Consider the following 27,546-nt stretch of genomic DNA (forward strand, 5'->3'; position numbering starts at 1 on the left):
GTTTGTTTGTTTGTTTTTTCAATTGCAGTTACCACCCCCCACCCCCGCCACACACACACACAAAATTTACCTTCTTAATCATTTTTAAGTTTACAGTTCAGTAATGTTAGGTATATTAATACTGTTGAATAATGTTGACTTTGAAACTTCAGGGTGTAGATCATTTATTGGTAAAGAACATATCTATTTCTACCATGCCTAGGTGAGTAAGAACAAGAAATTACTCATCTCTTCTCCCTTTCTTTCCCTTGATACAGTGGCTGGAACATTATATCAAGGGAGAAATGCTACAACTTAAAATCATCTAACTAAGAATTTCTTATTCAAAGTTTTCATATTGCTATGGCCTGAATGTTGGTGTCCCCTCAAAATTCATATGCTGAAATCCTAATGCCCAATGTGATGTCGCACACATATGTGGAGTATTCATGAATAGGATTAGTGCCCTTAAAAAAAGAGATACCAGAGTTCTCTGGCCCCTTCCACCAGATGAAGATATACCAAGAAGTTGCCAGCTATGAACCAGGAAAAGGGGCCTCACCAGAACACAACCATGCTCACTCATGCCTTCATCTTGGATTTCCCAGCCTCCAGAACTGTGAGAAATAAATTCTTGTTGTTTATCAGATATCCATTCTGTGGTATTGTTACAGCAGCACAAATGGACTGAAACACCTATTTTTTTCTTGAGCCCTTCTGATTAATTAACTCACAATTTTGGAGGTTTATGAACCACATATAGATATATGTTCGACTTTTGCAGTGTAAGCATAAAGAAAGACTTTTTGGTAAAATATTAGAAGGTTTAATCACCTTTCTCAAGGGCCTCTTTGATATCTAAGTAATATTCTTTTTAAATGTCTTTGTTATTGTCATCTGTGCTGCTTCTCTTTTTGTTGTTTTTGTTTTTGTTTTTTAATATTTATTTCTGAGACAGAGAGAGACTGAGCATGAGTGGGGGAGGGGCAGAGAGAAAGGGAGACACAGAATCAGAAGCTGGCTCCAGGCTCGGAGCTGTCAGCACAGAGCCCGTTGCGGGGCTCGAACCCACAGACCGCGAGATCATGACCTGAGCTGAAGTTGGGCGCTCAACCAACTGAGCCACCCAGGCACCCCCTCTTTTTGTTTTAATAGGCTTAATTTTGCTAGATCCTTTTTTATTTTTTATATTGGCTTCAGGAATTCCCAAGTATTTCCCAAGACTTTGAATTTCACTTTGCAGTGATTAGTATTACAGTGTTAGATGTTTATAACATCAGCACCTAGACAAGGATGTCATTGCAATGGCCTCAGACAACAGCCATTGTTACCTGGGAGAAGGGATGTTTAAGGATATCTAATTTTGTGAAGCATCTAATTCACTAAAACATATTTAAAAAATTTTTTTTTCTTTTTGATGTTTATTTATTTTTGAGAGAGACAGCGACAGAATGCGAGTGGGTTGGGGCAGAGAGAGAGGGAGGCACAGAATCTGAAGCAGGCTGCAGGCTCTGAGCTGTCAGCACAGAGCCCTGACACGGGGCTCGAACTCATGAGCTGTGAGATCATGACCTGAGCTGAAGTCGGACGCTCAACCGACTGAGTCACCCAGGCACCCCATTAAAACATATTTTTATGTCATGATTTTTTCTGCTTCACTATGCATTACAAACATGGTGGTGAGGTTAAAAAATAAATACTCAGAAACTGAAGACCCCTCTTCCTTTGTTAGTCACAAGAGTATTCCTTCAACCAGATGATCTCTTTCATTAAAATAAAAATTTAGGGGTGCCTGAGTGGCTCAGTGGGTTGAGCATCTGACTTTGGCTCAGGTCATGATCTCACCGTTCATGAGTTTGAGCTTCGTATTAAGCTCTGAGCTGACTCAGAGCCTGGAGCCTGCTTTGGATTCTGTATCTCCCTCTCTCTCTGCCCCTACCCCACTCACACTCTCTCTGTCTCTATCAAAAATAAATAAATATTAATATTTTTAAAAAATAATAAATAAAATAAAAATTCTGGGGCACCTGGATGGCTCAGTCAGTTAAGTGTCTGACTCTTGATCTCAGCTTAGGTCTTGACCTCAGAGCTGTGAGTTTAGGCCCTGCACTGGGCTCCATGCTGCGTGTGGAGGCTACTTAAAAAAATAAATAAATAAAAAATAAAAAATTTACTTCTGGTTTTGTCTTACCACTTGATTTTTAAAGATCAAGATCTTAAATTAGTAGACTTCTGGAAGAGTAAGTATTACACAACTAGTTATTTCAGTGGGGGAAAACATCAAACTTCTCTGGTAGTTGTAAAAAGAAAAAGTAAGCTTGGTTGAAATTTCCAATCGCCATTGATTTTAGAAACAATTTTGAAAAGAGTTTAAGTATAACAGATGTATTTCATCAGTTCCAAGAAGCAAATTTTTTTCCTATGTTTAAAAATTTCTAGGGAGCACCTGGGTGGCTCAGTTGGTTAAGCGTCTGACTTCAGTTTAGGTCATGATCTCACAGCTTGTGGGTTCGAACCCTGCATTGGGCTCTGTGCTGACAGCTCAGAGCCTGGAACCTGCTTTGGATTCTGTGTCTCCCTCTGTCTCTGCCCCTCCCCTGCTCACATTCTGTCTCTCTCTCCCTCAAAAATAAACACTAAAAAAATTAAAAAAAAGATTTCCAGTATCAGGATGCATGTTAAAAATTAAGACTTACAATTTATATAAAGAGCAGTTTTTCTTTTTTTTGGCTGTACCTAAATAATATGCCTTACAGTCCATGGTGTTTGAAATTAGAATGTAGTCTAAAATTCTAATCTAATAGATTAGAATAAATCTAATAGCTATACTACCAAAATATTAAAATTAGCCAAAATATTAAAATGAAGCAATGCTTATGCAGAATCATGCAACGTTCAAGAGGATGCATTCCATCAATAACATTAATAGCAATCCACACATTCCTTCCTATGACCAAGTACTTGCTATCATAGGTGAGGACACTGAAGCAATGAGGTTAAATGACATAACCTCTCCAGATGTGTGAGGGCCAACATCTCACACACAGTGGATGAATTAGATGTTTTTCCTAGATATAAGGTTTCTGCCTGTTGGTAAACAGAAACAAGTGCTATTCTAGATGAAGGGTTTTATGAAAACATACTAATTATTTGTATCTCTCAAAGAATAGTTATCTATTGCGGAGCAAACAGCCATATAGCTTTCCTCATTTAGACCCTTTGGTAGGCAGAATAATGAGCCCCCCAAAATGTTCACATCCTAATCTTGGAACCCATGAATATATTACTTTACCTGGCAAAGGAATTTGTGATGTAATTGAGGGTACAGTCCTTCAAATGGGAAGATTATCCTGGATTATTCCGGTAGCCCCAATCTTGTAAGAGCTTTTAGGATCAAAGTATTTTACCCAGGATGTGACTATGGAAGGGTCAGAGAGGTGCAACAGCTCTGGCTTTGAAGATAGAAGGCAGGTGGCAGGAATGTCTAGAAAGGCAAGGAAAGGGATTCTGCTGGAGAGCCTCCAGGAAAGATGCAATCCAGCTGATTCCTCGATTTTAGCTTCAAGACACCCCAGTTAGACTTCTGATTTACCGAAGTGTACCATAATAAATTTGTCTTGTCCCTAATCCTTCTGGGCTGTTTTAAGCCACTAAAATTTGTGGTATAAATAAGCCGTATCCCCTAACTTGTGAGTAGCGTGCTGCTCTGATGATGCTTTTACAAACACAGCCCGAAAGTCGACCTAGTGTTTTTCCATAATGTGTCACACAAACCACTATAACTAGACAGTACACGTAAAAACACTTTACCTTTTCATAGTATTTTTTAACCTTTGTCTTCTACTTATGGCATGTGTTGCTGGTTTTGCACTCAGGTTACTTAGGACTGTATTTTATTTACTGTGTGACCCAAGAAAACGCGCTGAAGGTACTCAGCCTCCCGTGGGTGCCGTGAAGCGTCAGCATCCGGGTGGATGATCCACCCGGCTGAGACAGCACTCCAGGAGGGAATCACTCGCCACCTCAGGTTCCAAGGCGTGTGCATACACGGGGAAGCACCAAACATAAACCAGCAGGCCACGATCGCGGAGCTGGTCTCCCGCTATAGGTCTGCCCTTAAAAGACCACGGTAGGTGTTTGCCCACCTTTGTCTTCCGGCTTCCTTGTATCCCGCAAGCTCCGCGCAGGGAAGGAAAGCCATATTAAACTTCGCGATAATTGCAACTGTCGCGAACCTTTCACCGGCTTCCCGGAGCAAAGATGGCAGGCAGATTGCTCCGCCCTGTGAACCAAGATTTTGTTATCGCGAGATCCCAATGACAGTTCAGGAGCCTGATCTCGCGGGATTTTCCGACTTAGGGTTGGAAATTGCTGGGGAAAGTAGAGACAGGAAGGGCCAACTGTGAGAGGGAGGGTGAGGGGTCCACTTGCTGGCTTGCTGTTCCCCCCTACCCCCCCTGGCCGAATTCGAGACGACTAGGTGAGCGCCGCCTTGCCAGCCTCCACAGCGCCCTCCGGCTCTGCCGCTGCCTCGGACGACGCCATCCCTTCTCTCTAGGGCCCCACCTGTGCTCCCTTTTGTCCCGCAGCGTCGCACTTCAGGGGGGCGATGTACGGAGGGCTGCAGGAAGTGGTCTTCCCGCCTGCCGCCTCCTCGGGGTCCTCGGCCGCCTGTTGGGTGTTATACGCAACCAGGCCGCCCAGCCCCTCCCCTTGGCCAGATGGATGCCTCTGTCCCCAAGCCTCGCGCGGAAGCCGCCGGCAAAGGTACAACAAGCTCCGAGCTCACCTCTCCGCCCAGACGCCTGTCTTTATTGCGCCGGGTTGGACCCATTCCTGCCAGTTCTCTTGGGGTTGGGGTTTTACCCGTGGCTCTTCTGAGTGGCTCCTGGAGCCTGGGACCAGATCTTTGGGACTTGGTGTTGAGAACCTGGACTCTGGAGTCAGACTGGATCTAGTCTGGCTCTGACAGTTGCTGAGAAACTTTGGGCAGTTTCCTCATCTGTAAAATTGAGATCATTGCTGAGTTCTTGTGATTACTAAATAAGATGGTGTATGCAAAGCACTTAACGTGACCCAGCTCTGGCCCATAGTAAGCACTCAGTAAATATATGGTATGTTTATTCTTTATCCTTGTATGCCCCACTTCTTAGCGAATGGTAGAAATTTGTAACGTAGGTGAGTAAAGGTTGAGATACCCAGTTCACTTTATTTCACAAAGAGCTTAATATATGATGTACTGAGTCAGGGCCTTACGTCAACCTTTAATGGGCCATCAAGAGAGAGTTTAAAGAGGGTGTGGTTATCTGCCACAGGTCAAAAGGGATGCCTTCTTGCGCCCCAGATTAATAGCTTTCATTATTAAAAGTGATACAGTAAAAGCTATCAGATACTGAATGCTGTGCCCAGCAATATGCTGATTGTTTATCTACATGCTTTCCTTTGAGGAAGATATCGATCTAATTAAATAGATGAAGAATTCAGAGCTGAAGTTTAGAGGTTTATACAACAAGCCTGAGCTCTGAATGCTGGGAATTGATGACGCTATAACTCAGGGATCACAAATATAAGTGCACATAGAAGCCTGGCAGATGAACTAAGTAATGAAGCTGCTGAATGGAGCTTGTAGGGACTGGGATGCTCATCTCTCAGTTAAAAGGGGCAGGGACCATTCAGTTCCAGGGACTTGTTCGTCGTCCATGTGTGAATGGTACTGGTGGTAGCTACAGGGTTAGATTGCTTGGTTCAAATCCAGGATCTGCCAGCTTTTAGCTGTGTAACCATTGGCAAGCTGGTTAGCCTTTATCTGTTTCACCATTTGTAAGATGAAACTAACAATATTACTTACATGAACTAATGAAAGGGTGGTGGTGAGGCTTAAATGAACTACTGCATCTAAAGCACATGCCTGGCACACATCAGTCTTCACATGTCAGCTATATGTATTTGTTAATTCTATAAGTATTTGAGATTCAAACATTGTTCTAGGTGCCCAGGATATAGCAGTGAACAAAGTTAAGTCCTTGCTCTAGGGAACGAAGTTGAGATAAACAACAAACATTTCATATTTTTCTCTGAAAATGGAATTAAGCAGGGTAAAATAAGAGTGGTGGCAAATGTTATGTTAGGTTCAGTGGTCAGAAAAAGCACCTCTTAGGAGATGTCATTTGAGCAGAGACCTGAATGAAGTGAATGAGTCAGTCATTTGGGTATTTTGGGAGAGTGCAGGTGGAAGGAACAGAAAGAATGCTCTGGGGCCCTGAGGTGGGAGAATGCTTGCCATGGTTGAGGAACAGCGAGGAGGCCAGTTTGGAATGAAGGACAGGAGGAAACGAAGTTAAAGATGACTCTCCAATCCAACAGGAAATCCTCCCAGTTTAAACTATTTGTTTTAGAGTTTGATACAGAGAGATTCCAGCCTTCCCTCAAACTAGCCAGGCACATTTGTTTATGTGTTTTCTGTCCCTGCTTTTGTGTTACAAGGGTAGGAGACAGTATAGTCTGCAAAACTAAAATAACAAATAGCTAAAATTTGACTCTTTACAGAAAAAGTTTGCCAACAGTTGTTTTAGAGAGGTGGTAGCATGATGACGGAAAGTGATATATTTTGAGGTAGAACCAGCAGGACTTTCTGAGGTGGTGAATGTCGGTAGTAATATAAAAGAGGAATAAGGACTGGCTGAATGTTTTCTACCATGACAAGTTGGCTAGGTGATGATGCCATTTAACGAGATTAGGAAAGACTAGTTCTGAGTAAGGTTTAATCATTATTTTTGACATTGGTTTTTTTCATTTTATACCTTTGTGTGGTACAGTATTTGGCAGATAATTGATGTTAAAACATACGTTGAATAGTACACACATTAATGACTTAAGCCTAAAAATTAGAAAGCATTTTCTGGATAGGCAAACAAATCATGTGAAACAGAAATGTGTTAAGAATTGCTATAGGGGTTAATAGAGGTTTGAAGGCTCAAACAGTACTGTTATAAAAATAGAGCCCACAGATCTGTTAGCCCTCTACGGTGGATCCAGGTTTTAGTTTCACGTTAAACTATGTTTTTAGAATTGTGTGACAATTCTCAAATTGTTTGGATCCAAAGATCAGAGTAGGAGAACAGATTTTTCTTGGTGTACTTCTGATATGTAAAACAACCTTACCAAAGTTGGTAGGAATAATGACTTTACTTTTGAGGAACAATCGATGAGGAATAGCTTAGTGAGCTATTCATGCTTAAGACTGTATAGATATACAAGTCATATTATAATCATGAATGTCATAAAAACCTAACAAGAAATCATTGGAAAGACCCTAAGAAACTACCAATAATCATCTGATTTCAATAAGAAATATTTGAGAGGGGTACTTGGGTGGCTCAGTCAGTTAAGCATCCAACTCCTTGATCTCAGCTCAGGTCTTAATTCTGCAGTTAAGATCATAAATTCAAGCCTGGCATTAGGCTCCACATTGGGTGTGAGGCCTACTTAAAAAAAAAAAAAAATTCCTATTATTCATACACTTGTAGCCATATAATTCCTCTGGAGTTCTTGTTATAAGAAATTCCATTTAGAAAATTATTTTTACTTTATTTCCTCTATTCATATCTTTTAATTATACTAGCTGTATGCTCTAAAGATATTCCCCTCCCTAGTCATAGTGCTGTATTTTCTGAATAGAAAATAAAACAGAAAGCTGTACAATTAAGGATGGGATAAATACACATATAGAAAGGGGTCAGAATTTTCAAACAGTAATAGAATCTTAGCAGAAAGAGATCTTAGAATTCATCTCTTTTTTAAGAACCGGAACCCTTCAAAACCTAGAAGGGAAAAAAGCTGTGACAAAGCTGGCACACATAACTTTGTAGTTGAACTGGAGATTCCCTTGGTTAGTTGTATACAATTTCAAGCAATGGTTTAGAAGCAGCAATATTGACGAGAAGAAGAAACAGCTGTCTCCAGAGAAAGGCGATGGGATAACTAAAAAAGCAGACACAAGAATCACAAAAGTATTGCTGTCTAGAGGATTTTAGCTTACTCATTATCAAGCCCCGTTTACTATTAGTCTATCATATCATGAATAATATATATAATGTTCATGAATCATCATGAATATCTCAGTCAGTGGTTCTCAACCATGGCTGTGAATCAGAATCACCCTTTGAATTCAACAATATCTGCCAAAGTAATAAAACCAGATGCCCATGGCCCATATCTGCTAAACCACTGTGGTTTAGTGTTTAAGCATGTTTGAGGAGATTATGACACACAGCCAGGGTGAGAACAACTGGAAATAAATTATATACCCTTTATTCTGATTTTTATAGGAGAATATCTGATAATATATTTTAGGAAGATATCTATATGTGTTATAACTTATCTTGTTTCAGTAATTTGGAAAGGGTATTTGTGTGAGTTACATTTTTTTTCCTCATAGCAGTGGTTAAATGGGGGGTTACTTTATAAGTTAGATTTGGAAATTTTATTTTCTTCTGTATTATTACAGACATATGGCATCCAGGAGAAAGATGTCTTGCCCCTTCTCCAGATAATGAGACACTTTGTGAAGCAAGCATAAAATCTGTCACAGTGGATGAAAATGGGAAATCATTTGCAATCATCTTATATTCAGATTTTCAAGAAAGGAAAGTACCTCTTAAAAGAATTCATGAAGTAAAATCTGTTAAAGATTGCTCCAGGAATTTTATATTTGATGATGAAGATTTGGAAAAACCTTATTTCCCAGACCGAAAATTTCCATCATCTGCCGTTGCTTTTCCATTATCTGAAGACGGAGACTCTATTCCTTATACTATTAACAGGTATTTGAGAGACTACCAAAGGGAAGGAGCCCAGTTTCTCTATGCACACTTCATCCAAGGAAAAGGATGTATTCTTGGTGATGACATGGGACTTGGGAAAACAGTACAGGTATTTTTTAAAATTACTTTATAATTAAAATTCATTAAAGTCATTTTATTATGTCCATGAGTAGATACCATATACAATTCTTTATTTGTACTCCCAAATCTTATAATAGCTATTTTGTGTGTGCCTATGTTTCTCACACACTGGACAGGAAAGTTCTCAAAGTTAGGATGGTGTTTAGTCATTATTTTATCCTCAGTACTTATTTAGTATCTAGGAAATACATTATTGAAAATAATGATTTGGTATAACTTGACTTGATTTTACCTTTGGTAATAGTGGTACTAAGATATCAGTTATATTTAAAATAATTGAACTTTCTTAGCAATACTGTATGGAAAGAAGGTATTCTGACATTTGTTAAAGTTACTAGCATAATTAAGTTGATTTTCTGCAGGATTTTATGTATATTGTTTAGAGTTTATCATATCAGAAGTTTCTTGATCTGGGATCCCTGGACCACTAGGAGTTCTATTGGTGGACTTCAGAGAGGCTTCCTATTTCCCCATAATATGTGCCAGAATTTGTAAACTTCTATACTTTTCTTTTTTTTAATTAAAAAATTTTTTTTTGTTTTTTTTTAATGTTTGTTCAGTTTTGAGAGACAGAGAGACAGAGCAGGAGCAGGGGAGGGGCAGAGAGAGAGGGAGACACAGAATCCGAAGCAGCTCCAGACTCTGAGCTGTCAGCACAGAGTCTGACCTGGGGCCTGAACTCACAAGCCTGATCATGACCTGAGCTGAAGTTGGATGCCCAACTGACTGAGCCACCCAGGCACCCCTCTTTTATTATTTTTTTTAAGTTCATTTATTTTTTTTGAGAGAGGGTGTGAACAGGGAAAGGGCAGAGAGAGGATCTCAAGCAGGCTCCGTGCTGCCAGCGTGGAGCCCCACACGGGGCTCAAACTCACAAGCCATGACATGACCTGAGCCGAAACCAAGAGTCAGACGCTCAACTGACTGAGCCCCCCAGGCGCCCCTACTGATGTACTTTTCTTCAGAGGGGATATATGCTAGTTATCTATTGCTGTGTAACAAGTTACTCCAAAATTTAGCAGTGTACAGCAGTACACATTGATCATTACTTTCTGTGGGTTAGGAATTCAGGTATAGGTTAGCTGGGTCCTCTGGCTCCACCTCTCAGAAGGCAGCAGTCACCTCAAGGTTGGATTAGGGAGGATTCCCTTCCTGGCCACATGGTTGTTGGCAGGATTCAATTCACTGTGAGCTATTTATTGGTGAAGGCTTCCCTTGGTTCCTTACTACATGGGCCTCTTTATAGAGTTTCTTATAACATGGCAGCATGCTTCATCAGGGAGAGCTAGAGGGTAAGAGAGAGCACTAGTAAGACAGAAGTTGTGGTCTTTTGTAACCTAATCACACAAGAGATAGCCCTTCACTTTTGCCAAATTTGCTTTTTTATTTTTTATTTTATTTTTTTAATGTTTATTTATTTTTGAGAGAGACAGAGATAGAATGTGAGTGGGTTAGGGGCAGAGAGAGAGGGAGACACAGAATCCGAAGCAGGCCCCAAGCTCTGAGCTGTCAGCACAGAGCCCGACGCGGGGCTCGAACTCACAAGCTGTGAGATCGTGACCTGAGTTGAAGTCGGTCGCTCAACCCACTGAGCCATCCAGGCGCCCCTGCTTCTTTATTATTTTATGTTTATTTATTTTTGAGAGAGTGCAAGAGCGGGTGCACATGTAAGTAGGGGAGAGGCAGGGGAGAGCATCCCAAGCAGCCCCAACTTGGGGCTAGATCTCAAGAACCATGAGATCATGACCTGAGCTGAAATCAAGAGTCAGGCACTTAACCTACTGAGCTACCCAGGAACCCTGCCATATTTGCTTCTTTAGAAGCAAGTGCTAAATTCAGCTCTTACTCAAGGGGGGAGATTAACAAGGCTGTGGATACCAACAGTTGGGGATTATTGGGAGCCCTGTCAGAAGCTGCTTTTCACAAAGGTTTGTGATCCAAAAAGATTAGTGTTCTGAAGCTAGACTTTATACTATACAAGCACTCTGGATTTTCAGGGTTGTTTGCCTCGTTTGTGATTAAATCCTTCCATGTTTCCTTCCTTACAATTGAATTTAAGCTATTTTATTCTTCATGACACTTCCGTTCTTAGTGGAACTCAAAGGTAAGTGAACAACTAATTTTAATATTTAAAAATAGTCTAATACAATTATGTATAAAGCTCTGATGTAAAAAGTTAGAGTAAAATTAAGTCCTTCAATAATTGTAGTGTATTACCATTAGCCATACTGTTTGTCCCTTTCAACCCAGGCAATGCATACAGTTCTAGGCTTGCACATTGAAGGTGCTAAATAATTGCTTGTGGAATAAGCAAATTTACTTTCTCAGGAGAATAGGTGGCAAGAATAAAGAAAGGAGCCTTTAGGAAACTATCATCTGTGACCAGGGTATATAGATGAATACCATATAGGGGAAAATAAATGATAAAGTCCCTCTGTGACTATCTTTACATATACTTTGTTGTTTTTGCCCATGGTGGAAAGTCCTTTCCAGCATTTCTTTGACTACCCATTGCCTGAGTATCTGCAAAATCAGAAACACGAGTGTGCTACAAAAAGTGACTGTTTTGGCGACTATCTGGGAATCTCCTCCCACTAAAACTACTAAATACAATTCAAATTCTTTTGCATGTTTTAAGCTCAAATTTGGCTTTCATCTCTGAAGTCCATGTTATAAAGCAATTCCCCTTATTTTATGATATATATTTTAAAAGTGATTTTACTGTACAGTTTTCTGTTACCCGATACACCAAAATCATTGAAAGGCTTTGAATTGTGTTTCAAATGTGCTGTGAAAAGCTTGAGGGCTTATCTTCTGAAGATTGGGACATAGTTTCTATACTAGTTTTGATACTTCGCTGGATTTTTTTATCCTTGGAGAATAACATCTCTGGTTATTATTCTTGTTGCTCAGGTAATAATTTCTGCATAAATAGGGGTGCCTGGGTGGCTCAGTCGGTTAAGGTCATGATCTCACGGTTCATGGGTTTGAGCCCCATGTCAGCCTCTGTGCTGACAACTTAGAGTCTGGAGCCTGCTTCGGATTCTGTGTCTCCTTCTCTCTCTCTGCCCCTTCCCTGTTTTTGCTCTGTCTCTCAAAAGTAAATAAGCGTTGAAAAAAGTTAAGAAAAAATTTCTGCATAAATAGGTGATTTGGGAGATTCATTTAAGATGGAGTTTCTATAGATACAGTGAGTAAACCAGTTGAAGAAATGTTAACAGTAGTTCATAAGTTTAGTAGAATTTCAAAAATACAGTAGAATTAGGTGAAAATGGTCTATGAAATTTTCCTATTGGCATTTACCATTTGGACTATCGTATAATCTTCATTTTTTCCCCCTTTTTCTGATATCATCCTTTAAGCTTTCCCCTTCTCACATTCTGACTTGGCTATAATATGAAATTGAGCTTTTATTTTTAAAAAAGCTTGGTTTACAGGGGCACTTGTGTGGTTCAGTTGGTTAAGCATCTGAGTCTTGATTTCAGCTCAGGTCATGATCTCATGGTCGTGAGATCGAACCCTGCATTGGACGCTGTGATGAGCAAGGAGTCTGCCCCTCTTTCTGCCCCTCCCCTGTTCATGCACATGCATGTGCTGTCTCTCTCCCTCTCTTTCTCTCTGCCTCTCCCTTCCTCTCTCTCCCTCCCTCCCTCCCTCCCTCCCTCCTTCCTCCCTCCCCCTTCTCAAAAAAGCTTGGTTTATAAACCATATAAAGTTTGCTTCCCTCATTTCAAAGTTTTAAAAAGTCAGTTTGTTATTTTACATTCTTCAAGGGATGAGGATTTTAAAATGCCCATTTGATTTAGTGACATTGGAAAGTATTGGTATCTTGAACAAGAGCTATTTTTCTGGAATTTGGGAGGTGGGGGAATCACAAGCCAGATGAGATAGGGTGAAGGCATAGATATAGGAAGTGTGTTTACCTCTCTAAGAAATGTGGCTTTGAAAGGAACAAGAGTGATCTAGTAGTAGCTGAAGGAGGATAAGATTTTGAGGAAGTTTCTTTTTGTTTGTTTTGTATTATTTGGGAATAGGAGCAACTTGAGTATTGTTTAAGTGAATTGGAAGGATCTGATTTGAGAGGGAGCAGTTGAATATACCACACATAAACATACACATGCATATACTTCATATATACATGTCCATGAAACACAGATACATAAATGTGCAAAAAAATGGTATCACTACGATCTTACAAACTGATTTTTCAAACTTATAGAAGAGTTAGAAGAATTGTACAATGAATACCCACTACCTAGATTCTGTTAACGTGTCATTATACATGGCTTATCACTTATCTGTCCATCCATCAAGCCATGTTTTGTTGCATTTTAAAGTAGCAGACATTAGCATATCCTAGCCCCAAACACTTGAGCATACATGTCATTAGCTAGTCAGTATTTATTTACAATTCTTTTTTTTCATTTTGAAGTAAAATTTATAATGAAATGCACAAATCTTAGTGTACCCACCCTTCCATGAGTTTTGGCCAATATGTATTTCTGCATAAGCCAAATAAACCCTTTCAAGATATAGAACTTTATCATCACTCCAGAAAAGGTTATTCTGTTTCTTGCTGGTCTTCCCAACAGTCCTAAGAGGCAATCACTGTTCTGCTTTTTTGTCATAGATTAGTTTTGCTTTTTCATATAAATAGGATCATACATGTGCACTCTTGTGTAAGGCTTCTTTTACTTAACATAGTATTTTGAGACCCATCCATGTTACTGAGTGCATAAGTAGTTTGTTCCTTTTTATTGCTGAGTGGTATTCCATTGTATAGATACTGCACTTTGTTTATCCATCCTCCCGCTGGCTGACGGACATCTGAGCTATTTCTGGTTTTTAGTTGTTATGAAGAAAAATGTTAAGAACTTTCTTGAACAATCTTTTGTGTATTCATTTCTCTTGAGTAAATAATTATGGATGGAATTACTTGGTCAAAAACTGATGTGTGCTTAGTTTTGTAAGAAATTGCCAAGCCTTTCCAAAGTGTTTGTACCATTCTGCATTCCTGCCTACAATCTATGACATCATGGTTGCTCCATAGCCTCACAAAATTTGGTTCTGTCAGGCTTATTAGTTTTAGCATACTTGTTGGGGGTGTGTGTATATTTATGTTTGGATGTTGTTTATGTACTTTTTAAAGGTATAATTGATACACAGTAAAGTGGATAAATTTACAGTATGTAGTTTGGCACGTTTTACAAATATATGCACCCAAGAAATGATCATAACAATACCACAGCCAAGGTAATGAACATATCTATCACCCCAGAAGTTTCCTTGTATACATTGTGCCCATAATGTGTTCAACATCAGTAATTCATCATCTACTGTTTTCACTTTTGGTTTTTAACTTGACTAAGAACTTAAAATTGAGAATGGATGCAAAATCCTAGATTTTTATTAAAATTTCCCAATATTTTACAGAATTCTCAAATTCATGGAATTTGACAAGTTAAAATTAAGATTTGTATCATTTTGGATAGATAAATAGATTGAATTATGAATTATAATTGGGAATATAGTTTCCTTATTTACAAAAAGGTTTTTTTTAACATTTATTCATTTTTGAGAGACAGAGTGTGAGTCAGGAAGGGGCAGAGAGAGAGAGGGAGACATGGAATCTGAAGCAGGCTCCAGGCTCTGAGCTGTCAGCACAGAGCCTGACCTGGGGCCTGAATTCATGAGCTGTGAGATCATGATCTGAGCTGAAGTCGGACATTTAACTGACTGAGCCACCCAGGCGCCCCATAATATAGTTTTCTTATAATGAAACAATTTGCAGATGACTTAAGAGCAAAGCAATGGATTAGGTTTTATATTGCCTCATTTAAATGGTCACATGGTATCCAATAGGTATTGTGTCTGCCTTTTCAATAGTCTTTGAGGACCAGTTTGCCTGTAATTCAAAAGAATATATATATCTGTATGTGTGCGTGTGTGTCTGTCATTTTGTCTTTAATTATGTCATTATGTCTTTAATTACAAACAGTAAAATGCATGGATATAAAGTATACAGTTATACATATTTAACTCATATATATAACCAGTACTGTAATAAGATACAGAACATTTCCCTCATCATAGAGTTTCTTCATGTCCCTTTCCAGTCAGTACCAAACTTTTCATGTTGTCCAATGCTTAAGCTCCATCATTTGTGAAATATCCTTTCTGTCTCCTAAGTTCTGCATCAGCCATTTTGCTCACATCAATCTCTTGCTGAATTTAATACCTGTTTTCTGCTCATCAATTTTTTCTGCTCATCAGTTGTTTTCTTAGTCACACTTCCTCAACTCATCTCCTTTTCCATGGTTCCCCACCCCCAAATCAACTGATTTCAAACTGCTGGCAGATAGAAATAAGCCTTTCATCTAAACTTTTCCAGTGTGTAGCCTAGTACCCAGCATGTAGTAGGTAATAAATATATTTTTATTGAATGCATTAATGAATTTTAAGTTGAATTAGGTAATCATGTGTTATAGTTTATGTTTAATAATCCCTTAGGCTCTATGACAGGCATTTTCTGTTAAACATACATGTTAATTAGGCATTATTGCTCCCATTTTATTGATGAAAAAATTGAAATTTATGGAGACATTATGAAAATTGCCCAAGGTCACATAGCTGGTATAAAGCTGGTTGGTCAGACTACAAAATCTTTGCCATAACTCCTGCATTATACTGCTTTATATAATATGTGTTAGAAATGCAAATTTCATTAGCATATTTTAAAACTCAACACAAGTTTTGACCATTCTTGTATATCATTATTTTATAATCTTTTAGATAACATAATTTACCGAAAAATCTATTTATTGTGGTATACAAGATTGTATACAGGTCTCCTTATCTCAGTGGAATGATGCTGACAAAAATAGCTCCTGCTTATGAATCATTGATATGTATTAGCTTGACATTTTACATGTTTTAACTTTTTTCAGGAACTAAAATAATGCTGATTATACCTTGAATGCACAAATGCATCTTATAAAAATATAAAATAAAATTAAAAATTTTTTAATTGAGGTGAAATTCACATAACATAAACAACCATTTTAAAGTGTACAAGTCACTTAATGCCTTCACAATATTATGCAACTCCATCTCTCTCTGTTTCAAAATTTTTCGTCAGCACAGAACACCCCAGAAGTAATCATCTTCATTTCCCTGGCGATGACTAATTGGCCTTTTATCCGAATGGATTTGCCTTTCTTGAATATTTCATGCAAAAGGTATCATTCAATTGTGACCATTTGTACCTGGTTTCTTTCACTTAGTGTAATGTTTTGAGGCTTATCCAAGTTGTAGGATGCATCAGTACTTCATTCCTTTTATGCTGAGAAATATTCTATTGTATGTAAATACCACAATTTGCTCGTCTATTCATCTTTTGGCAGACATTTGGATTATTTCTACCTTTGGGTTATTATGAAAAAGGCTACCATCATGTACAAGATTCTGTGTGGACATATGCTTTCATTTCTTTTGCGTATATACCTAGTAGTGGAATTACTAGGTCATATGGTATTCCTAGGTTTATTTTTTTTGAGGAACTTCTATACCATTTTCCACAGTGTTTGTACCACTCTACATTCCCAACAGCAATGTGTGACGTTTCCTATTCCTGCATATCCTTGTCAGTACTTATTATTTTGTTTTCTTCATTATAGCCACCCTAATGCATGTGAAGTGGTATCTCATTGTGGTTTTTATCTGTATTTGTATAATGACCAAGGGTGTTGAACAACTTTTCATGTGCTTTTTGGTCATTTGTATGTCTTCCTGGGGAAATGTGTATTCAAGTTGATATATAGACTGAATGTTTGTGTCCCTGCAAAATTCATGTGTTGAGACTCTAATCCCCCATGTGATAGTATTGGAGGTGGGGCCTTTGAGGAGTGGTGGTATTGTAAGAAGAGATAGGAGAAACTTTGCTTCCCCTTTCTGCTATCATCTGAGGATACAATAAGAAGACTGCATGCTGTCTGCAAACCAGGAAGTGGGCCCTCACCAGACACCAGATCTGCCAGCACTTTGACTGCAGAACTGTGAGAAGTAAGAGTGTTTTTTAAACTATGCAGTCTATGGTAATTTGTTACAGTGCCCCAAAGTGACTAAGATACAAGTCCTTTGCCCATTTTTAAACTGAGTTGCTTGTCCATATACGTATGAGTTTTTTTCTGGTCTTTTTCTTCTATACAATTTCAGTTTGACTATCCTTATACTCAATTTTGTGTTAATTACTTTCTTGCTATACATAGTCTATCTTTCCCCCTTTGTATTTTGATGTAAAATTTTAATCACTTTGTCAAGTTCCAAGAACATATCTTTTAGGGTGTTATTAGGATTGTGGAGTTCAATTATATTGAATTTATAGAACAGTTTGAGGAGAATTAACATGGAATGATAGCTCCATTCATTTAGCTATTTAATTTTTCTCACCAGGGCTTTATAGTTTTATATGTGGGCCTTACACATATTTTGTCATAGGTAATTGTATATTTTTGATGCTGTTTTTTGTGGAATTTAAAAATTTAATATCCTGATTTTCTGCCGGTAGTATAAAAGTCAAATTTATTTTTATATATTGAGCTCGTATCCTGCTACCTTGCTAAATTCATCACTTAATTATTCTAGTAGTTGTTTGGTAGATGCCTTAGGATTTTCTTTTTTTTTTCTTAATGTTTATTTTTGAGAGAGAGAGAGAGAGAGCAGAGGAGAGGCAGAGAGAGAGAGAGACACAGATTCTGAAGCAGGTGCCAGGTTCTGAGCTGTCAGCACAGAGCCTGAGCAGAGTTCGAACCCACGAGCTAGGACATCATGACCTGAGCCAAAGTTGGAGGCTTAACTGACTGAGCCACCCAGGCACCATACCTTAGGATATTCTATGTAAATGGTATATGTCATTCACAAATAGACAGTTTTACTTCTTTAATTTTTATGTCTTTTATTTCTATTCTTGCTTTATTTCACTGGCTAGGTAGGATTCTAGGACAATTTGAATATAATCAGTGACATCCTTATCTCATTCCTGTCTTAGAAAACATTCAGTATTTTAACATTAACATTAGCTGTAGGATTTTCATACCATCTTTTATAAGCTGCTTGATGCTTTCTTCTAGTCCTAATTGCTGAGATTTTTTTTTTGTAGTTAATGTGTACTGAATTTTATTAAATACTTTTTCTGCGTCCGTTGAGATAATCATTTTTTCTCCTTTTCTCTGTTAACATATTATATGAGTCAATATGATTTATATTGATTGTTTTTTTAATGTTAAACCAGTTTTGTATTTTTAAGATAAGCCCAATTTGATCATGAAGTATGGTTTTTATAGTTGCTGGATTTGATTGGCTAATATTTTCAGAATTTTTGCCTTTACTATGGATATTGGTCTATAATTTTCTCATAATATGTTTGTCTGGTTTTGGTATTGAAGTTATGCAGACCTCATAAAATAAATTGGTAAGTGTTTCTTTCTTCTCTTTTTAAAAAAAGGATTGAGTAAAGTTTGTGTTATTTTATACTTATTTGATGGAATTTACTAGTGACATCTTTGGACTTGGAGTTTTCTTCAAGGAATTTACTAGTGACATCTTTTGGACTTGGAGTTTTCTTCAAGGGAAGGTTTTAGATAATGAATTCAATTACGTTAATAGATATGAAGCTATTCAGATTTTCTACTTCTCGCTATATCATTTTGGCAAATTTATTTTTCAAGGAATTTATCTATTTCATCTAAGTTGTCAAATTGACAAAGTTTTCCATGATACTCCTTCTTTACTTTTTTAGTGTTTGTAGGATCTGAATGATACTTCTGTGTTTTTTATGTGAATATTTTATATTCTATCTCTTTTATTCTTTTTTCCAGCAATAAATATATATGTGTGTGTGTGTGTATATATATATATGTATATATATATATATATATTTATTTAATTAATTTAACATATATATATTTATTTAATTAGTTAATTTTTTAATTTACCTCCAAGTTAGTTAGCATATAGTGCAACAGTGATTTCAGGAGTAGATTCCTTAATGTCCCTTACCCATTTAGCCCATTCCTCCTCCCACAACCCCTCCAGCAACTCTCTGTTTGTTCTCCATATTTAAGAGTCTCTTATGTTTTGTCCCCCTCCCTGTTTTATAGTATTTTTGCTTCCCTTCCCTATGTTCATCTGTTTTGTATCTTAAATGTCTCATGTGAATGACGTCATATGATGTTTGTCTTTCTCTAATTTCACTTAGCATAATACCCAGTAATTCCATCCACAGAGTTGCAAGTGGCAAGATTTCATTCTTTTTGATAGCCGAGTAATACTCCATTGTATATATATACCACCTCTTCTTTATCCATTCATCTGTTGATGGATGTTTGGGCCCTTTCCATACTGTGACTATTGTCGATTGTGCTGCTACAAACATTGGGGTGCATGTGCCCCTTTGAAACAGCATACCTGTATCTCTTGGATAAATACTTATTAGTGCAATTTCTGGGTCATAGGGTAGTTCTATTTTCAATTTTTGAGGAACCTCCACACTGTTTTCCAGAGTGGCTGCACCAGTTTGCATTCCCACAAGCAGTGCAAAAGAGATCCTCTTTCTCCACATCCTCACCAACATCTGTTGTTGCCTGAGTTGTTAATGTTAGCCATTCTGACGGGTGTGAGGTGATATCTCATTGTGGTTTTGATTTGTATTTCCCTGATGATGAGTGATATTGAGCATTTTTTCATGTGTCTGTTGGCTATCTGGGTGTCTTCTTTGGAGAAGTGTCTATTCATATCTCCTGCCCATTTCTTCACCAGATTATTTGTTTTTTGGGTATTGAGTTTGGTAAGTTCTTTATAGATTTTGGATACTAACCCTTTATCTGATATATCTTTTGCAAATATCATCTCCCATTCCTTCGGTTGTCTTTTAGTTTTGCTGATTGTTTCCTTTCCTGTGCAGAGCTTTTAATTTTGATGAGGTCCCAATAGTTCATTTTTGCTTTTGTTTCTCTTGCCTCTGGAGACATGTTGAGTAAGAAGTTGCTGCAGCCGAAGTCAAAGAGGTTTTGCCTGCTTTCTCCTCCAGGAATTTGGTGGCTTCCTGTCTTACATTGAGGTCTTTCATCCATTTTGAGTTTATTTTTGTGTATGGTATAACAAAGTGGTCCAGGTTCATTTTTGTACATATCACTGTCCATTTTTCCCAGCACAATTTGCTGAAGAGTCTGTATTTATTCCATTAGATATTCTTTCCTGCTTTGTCAAAGATTAGTTGGTCATACGTTTGTGAGTCCCATTTCTGGGTTCTCTATTCTGTTCCATTGATCTGAGTGTCTGTTCTTGTGCCAGTACCATACTGTCTTGATTACAGCTTTGTAATATGTCTTGAAGTCTGGGATTGTGATGCCTCCAGCTTTGGTTTTCTTCTTCAAGATTGCTCTGGCTATTCGGGGTCTTTTCTGTTTCCATACAAATTTTAGGATTGTTTGTTCTAGCTCTGTGAAGATGCTGCTGTTATTTTGATAGGGATTGCATTGAGTATGTAGATTGCTTTGGGTAGTATTGACATTTTAACAATGTTTGTTGTTCCAATCCAGGAACATGGAATATTTTTTCCTTTTGTGTGTGTGTCTTCTTCAATTTCTTTCATAAGCTTTCTATAGTTTTCAGTGTATAGATTTTTCACCTCTTTGGTTAGATTTATTCCTAGGTATTTTGTGGGGTTTGGTGCAGTTGTAAATGGAATAGGTTCCTTGATTTCTCTTTCTTTTCCTTCATTATTGGTGTATAGGAATGCAACTGATTTCTGTGCATTGATTTTTATGTGCTGCAACTTTGCTGAGTTCATGGATCAGTTCTAGCAGTTTTTTGGTGGAATCTTTTGGGTTTTCCATATAGAGTATTGTATCATCTGTGAAGAGTGAAAGTTTGACTTTCTCCTGGCCGATTTGGATGCCTTTTATTCCTTTGTGTTGTCTGATTGCTGAGGCTAAGTCTTCCAATACTGTGTTAAATAGCAGTGGCAAGAGTGGACATCCCTGTTGTGTTCCTGACCTTAGGGGAAAAGCTCTCAGTTTTTCCCAATTAAGGATGATATTAGCAGTGGGTCTTTCGTATGATCTTGAGGTATAATCCTTCTATCTCTACTTTCCTGAGGGTTTTTATCAAGAAAGGATGCTGTATTTTGTCAAATGCTTTCTTTGCATCTATTGAGAGGATCGTTGGCTCTTATCCTTTCTTTTATGGATGTGATGTATCACATTGATTGTTTTGCATATATTGAACCAGACCTGCATCCCAGGTCTAAATCCCACTTGGTCATGGTGAATAATTCTTTTAAGGTATTGTTGGATCCAGTTGGCTAGTAACTTGTTGAGGATTTTAGCATCCATGTTCATCAGGGAAATTGGTCTGTAGTTCTCCTTTCTAGTGGGGTCTTTGTCTGGTTTTGGAATCAAGGTAATGCTGGGTTCATAGAATGAGTTTGAAAGCTTCCCTTCCATTTGTTTTTTGGAACAGCTTCGAAAGAATAGATGTTAACTCTTTTTTAAATGTTTGGTAGAATTCCCTGGAAAGCCATCTGGCCCTGGACTCTTGTTTTTTGGGAGATTTTTTATTACTAATTTGATTTCCTTACTGGTTATGGGCCTGTTCAAATTTTCTATTTCTTCATGTTTCAGTTTTGGTAGTTTATGTGTTTCTAGGAATTTCAATTTCTTCCAGATTTCCCATTTTATTGGCGTAAAATTGCTTGTAATAGTCTTTTTTTTTTTTTTTAACGTTTATTTAGTTTTGAGACAGAGCATGAACGGGGGAGGGTCAGAGAGAGAGAGGGAGACACAGAATCGAAAACAGGCTCCAGGCTCTGAGCTGTCAGCACAGAGCCTGACGCGGGGCTTGAACTCACAAACTGCGAGATCATGACCTGAGCTGAAGTTGGCCGCTTAACAGACTGAGCCACCCAGGCGCCCCATCTCGTAATATTCTTTAATTATTGTTTTTATATCTGCTGTGTTGGTTTTGATCTTTCCTCTTTCATTCTTGATTTTATTTATGTGGGTCCTTTCCTTTTTCTTTTTGATCAAATTGGCTAGGGTTTTATCAATTTTGTTAATTCTTTCACAGAACCAGCTTCTGGTTTCATTGATCTGTTCTACTTTTTTTTTTGGTTTTTTTTTTGTTTTGTTTTGTTTTGTTTTGTTTTGTTTTTTTTGTTTCAATAGCATTGATTTCTGCTCTAATCTTTATTGCTTACTGCCTTCTCCTGGTTTTGGGTTTTATTTGCTGTTCTTTTTCCAGCTCTTTAAGATGTAAGGTGTAAGGTTAGGTTGTGTATCTGAGACCTTTCTTCCTTCTTTAGGAAGACCTGGATAGCTATATACTTCCCTCTTATGACCACCCATTGCTGTGTCCCAGAGGTTTTGGTCTGTGATGTTAGCATTTTCATTGGCTTCCATGAACTTTGTAATTTCTTCTTTAACTTCTTGGGTTAGCCCATTCATTCTTCAGTAGGATATTCTTTAGGCCCCAAGTATTTATTGTCTTTCCACATTTTTTCTTGTGGTGGATTTCAAGTTTCATAGCATTGTGGTCTAAAAATATGCATGGTATGATCTCCATCTTTTTGTATTTGTTGATGGCTGATTTGTGTCCCAGTATGTGATCTATTCTGGAGAATGTTCCATGTGCACTCGAGAAGAATGTGCCCTGCTTTAGGATAAGAATGTTCTGTATATATCTGTTAAGTCCATTTGGTACAGTGTGTCATTCAAAGCCATTGTTTCCTTGTTGATTTTCTGCTCAGATGATCTGCCCATTGCTATAAGTGGGATGTTGAGGTCTCCTACTATTACGGTATTATTATCAAGGAGTTTCTTTATGTTTGTCTTTAATTGATTTATACATTTGGGCGCGCCACATTTGGAGCATAAATATTTATAATTGTTAGATCTTCTTGGTGGATAGGCCCCTTAAAATGATATAATGTCCTTCTTCATCCCTTGTTAGAGTCTTTATTTTAAAATATAGATTGTCTGATATATGTATGGCTAATCCACCTTCTTTTGGCGATCATTTGCATGATAGATGGTTCTCCATCCCCTTAGTTTCAATCTGAAGGTGTGTTTAGGTCTAAAATGGGTCTCTTGTAAACAGCATATAGATGCATCTTCTTTTCTTAGCCTTCTGATTGGAGTGTTTAGTCCATTGATGTTTAGAGTGAGTACTGAAAGATATGAATTTATTGCCATTATGTTGCCTGAAGAGTTGGAGTTTATGGTGGTGTTCTCTGGTCCTTTCTAGTCTTTGTTGCTTTTGTCTTTTTTTTTTCCTATCTTTTCCCCCTTCAGAAAGTCCCCCTTAAAATTTCTTGCAGGGCTGGTTTGGTGGTCACAAACTCCTTTAATTTTTGTTTGTCTGGGAATCTCTTTTATCTCTCCTCCTATTTTGAATGACAGCCTTGCTGGATAAAGAATTCTTGGCTGCATATTTTTCCGATCAGCACATTGAATATAACCTGCCACTCCTTTCTGGCCTGCCAAGTTTCTGTGGATAGGTCTGCTACGAACCTGATCTGTCTTCCCTTGTAGGTTAAGGACTTTTTTTCCCTTGCTGCTTTCATGATTCTTTCCGTGCCTGAGTATTTTGTGAATTTGACTATGATATGCCTTATTCATGGTCTGTTTTTGTTGAATCTAATGGGTGTCCTCTTTGCTTCCTGGATTTTGATGTTTGTGTCTTTCCCTGTGTTAGGAAAGTGTTCCATTATGATTTGCTCACTTAAACATACTACCCCTTTTTCTCTCTCTTCATGTTTTGGGGCCCCTATGATTTTAATGTTATTCCTTTGTAATGAGTCACTGAATTCTCTAATTCTCATATTGTGCTCTTTTGCCTTAGTCTCCCTCTTTTTTTTTTTTTTTTGCTTCATTATTCTCCATACGTTTGTTCTCTATATTGCTGAATTGCTTCTCTGCTTCATCCATCCTTGTACCGTGGCATCCATTCGAGATTGCATCTGAGGTGTAGCATTTTTTATTTTTATCCTGGCTAGCTTTTACTATCTCCACAGAAAGGGATTCTAATCTATTTTCAATCCCAGCTAGTATTCTTACTGTCGTGATTCTAAATTCTGGCTCAGACATCTTGCTTGTATCTTTGTTGATTAAGTCCTTAGCTGTCATTTCTTCTTGTTTTTTCTTTTGGGGTGAATTCCTTCATTTCATCATTTTGAAGGAAGAAAAGGAGTTAATAAAGTAAAAAAAAATAATAAAAATTAAACCATTAAAAACAACAAGGAAATCAAATAAAGGATGCTAGATCCTAGGTGTGTTTGGGTCTGGTTGTTGAAGGAAACTTGATAGATTAGAGAAAAAAAGGGAAAGATTAAAAAAAAGGGAAAAAAGTTTGAAAATTTGGAAAAATGAATACAGTAAAACAATAAAATTAGATAATGGAAGTAAAATATAAAAGTTTACAAAAAAGTAAGAAATATAGTAGAAAAAAATTAAAGAAAAATCTTAATAAAAATGGAAAATAAAAATAAATATTTTCCCTTTCTGTATTCAACAATTAGAAAAGAAAAACAATTGAATAGATGGACCAGCAAACAGAATCAAATATGATTGAAATTACGTTTGGTTTCCCCTAGAAGTCCAACTGTGAAGCACTTTATAGTACATAAACTAAGCAGGCAGAGAGAGATTTGTGTTCCTCAAGGGTGTGGTTGGCTCAGTTGGGCAGCACTTAGTGTAACAGCTCCATTCTCCACTAGGTGGCGCTGCTTAGCTTACTGCGGTGGATTGTTGTGGTGCGTGTAGGCGTGTATGCTATGTGCATGCACAGGAGGGATGAAAATGGCGTCACCCAGCTACCCAGTATCTAGAATCAGAACTCTGTGCTCTCCCCAATTGGCAATCAAGCACCCCCCTCTTCTCTGGCTTCCGTCCACTCCCTGCTTCTACACTGTCCCGCTTCCACACTGTCCATGACCAAGCTATTAGGCTTCCAGGTGGCACCTCCATCCTGAGTTTTATCTCAGATGGAACTGTTTTTTCCAAACCTCACTTCTGAAGGACTGCAGCTTTGACCCATTCTAACTCTCTGGAGGAGTGCCTCACTGAGTAATGGCTGGGTGCTAGCCCACCCTCAGGAATGTTGGTGAGACCAGACCATTGCCATGCCCAGAGACTGACTGGGCATAAGCCCACCCACCCCAGAAATAGTTCACTGGATCGTGTAGCAGCAGCGTTTCAGGGATTATGGCAAATCACAACACACATGTGGCACCAGTTTTCATCCTTAACGTCCTCACTCCAACACCAGTGAATGTGGCCATTCTCCAGGGTCTGCTGGGATCTTTGCCTGTGGGGAGGCTGCACCACCTCTACCTAATGTTCTGTCAGCAGGGGAACTGCCTCTCCCTGTGTGGCCCAAGGACTCCTAGGATTGCTCTCCCAGGGATTCACCCTTCCTACCAGAGCACTGCCAGGTATCAAGCTGCGGAGTTTCAGACTTTGCGCTCCCTCTGTTTATAGAGTCTTAGTGGAATTTAAACTCTCTCCTTTCTCCTTTCTCCTTTTTTTGTTCAGTTCCTGTGGCTGTTTTCACTCTTTTTCTCTCCAGTTGCTTTGGGGGGGGGGGGGTTGCTTTTCCCATACTCTCCCCCCGTGTTTGTCCTCTCTCTGCAAGCAAAAATAGATCCCTGCCCTCTGTGTCTTCTCTGTCCCCCAGTTCACTTCTACCTGCTGAGTTCTGTGGTTCAGGTTGTGCAGATTGTTGTGTTAATCCTCAAATCAGGTTTGTAGGTGTGCAAGATGATTTAGTGTTGATTTGGCTACATTTTGGGGAGGAGAGGTGGAAAAAAAAATTTCCATGCTGTTCCACCATCTCAGCTCTTCCTCCTCTATCTGTTTTATTTATTTATTTTTTAATGTTTGTTTATCTTTGAGAGAGACAGAGGCAGAATGTGAGTGGGTTAGGGGCAGAGAGACAGGGAGACACAGAATTGGAAGCAGGCTCCAGGCTCTGAGCTGTCAGCACAGAGCCTGACATGGGGCTCGAACTCACAAAGCACGAGATCATGACCTGAGCTGAAGTTGGACGCTCAACCGACTGAGCCACCCAGGCGCCCCATCTGTTTTATTCTTGATAGCCCAACGAGGTTTATTGATTTTGTTGATCTTTTCAAGGAACTAACTTTAAGCTTTTTCTTTGTTTTTCTTTTCTTTCTTCCTTTTTTTTTTTTTTTTTTTTTGGTTTTTCATGAGTTTTTGCAATTATTTCTTTTATTTTCCTATTACTTACTTTGGATATATTTTGCTCTTGAATTTTTAGCTTATTAAAGTAGAACCTTGGGTCATTAATTTCATACCTATCTTCTTATTCCCTAAATTTATGTCCAAACTTTGCTTTATCTATATTTCATACATTTTGATGTTATATTTTCATTTTCATATAATCCAAATTATTTTCTAATTTTTCTCGTGATTTTTTTCCTTTGGTCCTTGAATTATTTACAAGTGTTTAATTTGCCAATATTTATTCTTTTTTAAGATATTTCATCATTGATTTCTAATTCCATAGTGTTTACAGAATACATTCTACAAGTTGTCAGTATTTTGAAAATTTTATTGAGGGTTTTTTTAATGGTCCATTTTATTGAATATAGTGTGTACATTTGAAGAGAAAATGCATTTTTCAGTTATAGTGTTCTATAAATTAGCAAATCAAGGTAATTGATAATGTTCAGATTTTCTATGTTTTTAGTATTACTGAGAGAGGGAGGTTAAAATCTATGCTTGTGGGTTTGTCTATTTCTCCCTTTAATTTTGTCAATTTAATTTTCATGTATTTTGAAATTATGTTACTAGGGTTATAAATATTTATAATCATTGTATCTTCAATCAGGAATTGAGTCTGCTATTATTATGAAATGTCTATTTCTGGTAATGCTATTTGAAATCTACTTTATCTGATATTAAGATAACCACTCCAGTATTCTTATGCTTGCTGTTTGCAAAGTATGCTTTTTTACAGTCCTTTACTTCAAGCTTTCTGTGTATTTGTGTTTTTAAGGCGTGTCTCATGTAGCAGAAATAAACAAAATAGAAACTTAAAACACACACACACAGACACACACACACACAATAGAGCAGATCAATGAAACCAGAAGCTGGTTTTTTTAAAAGATAAAAGAAATTGATAAACCTTATCTGGACTTATCAAAAGCAAACAGAAAACAACAACAAAAAAAGAGGACTCAAATAAACAGCATCATAAATGAAAGAGGAGAAATAATTGACACAACAGAAATACAAAGGATTGTAAGAGAATATTATAAAAATTATATGCCAACAAATTGGACAACCTAGAAGAAATGGATAAATTTCTAGAAACATGTAACCTCCCAAAACTGAATCAGGAAGGATGCAAAAATTTGAACAGACCTATTACTAGCAATAGAATTGAATCAGTAAAAAAAACCCAAAAAGCTCCCAACAAACAAAAATCCAGGACCAAATGTCTTCATAGGTGAATTCTACCAAACATTTAAAGAAGAGTTAATACCTATTCTTCTCAAACTATTCCAAAAAATAGAAGAGCA

At 37.8% G+C, this 27,546-nt stretch overlaps 1 protein-coding gene across 3 annotated transcripts in view; it reads left to right on the forward strand.

Moving 5' to 3' along the window:
- The first annotated feature begins 4,330 nt into the window (after positions 1 to 4,330).
- The window catches only part of ERCC6L2 (ERCC excision repair 6 like 2), a 131,602-nt gene continuing 108,386 nt past the window's right edge, over positions 4,331 to 27,546 (forward strand). For 2 of the 3 annotated variants that reach the window (XM_049634184.1, XM_049634199.1), the window contains exons 1-2: positions 4,331 to 4,746; positions 8,486 to 8,910. In XM_049634184.1, the coding sequence (XP_049490141.1) occupies positions 4,701 to 4,746; positions 8,486 to 8,910 (471 nt within the window). In that variant the 5' untranslated portion in view covers positions 4,331 to 4,700. Of the gene's footprint in view, positions 4,747 to 8,485; positions 8,911 to 16,008; positions 16,181 to 16,907; positions 17,004 to 27,546 lie in introns of those variants that run through there. The other variant, XM_049634191.1, reaches the window with a different exon arrangement.

The sequence above is a fragment of the Panthera uncia genome, chromosome D4 (assembly GCF_023721935.1).
Source record: "Panthera uncia isolate 11264 chromosome D4, Puncia_PCG_1.0, whole genome shotgun sequence".
In the NCBI taxonomy this organism is placed as follows: domain Eukaryota; kingdom Metazoa; phylum Chordata; class Mammalia; order Carnivora; family Felidae; genus Panthera; species Panthera uncia.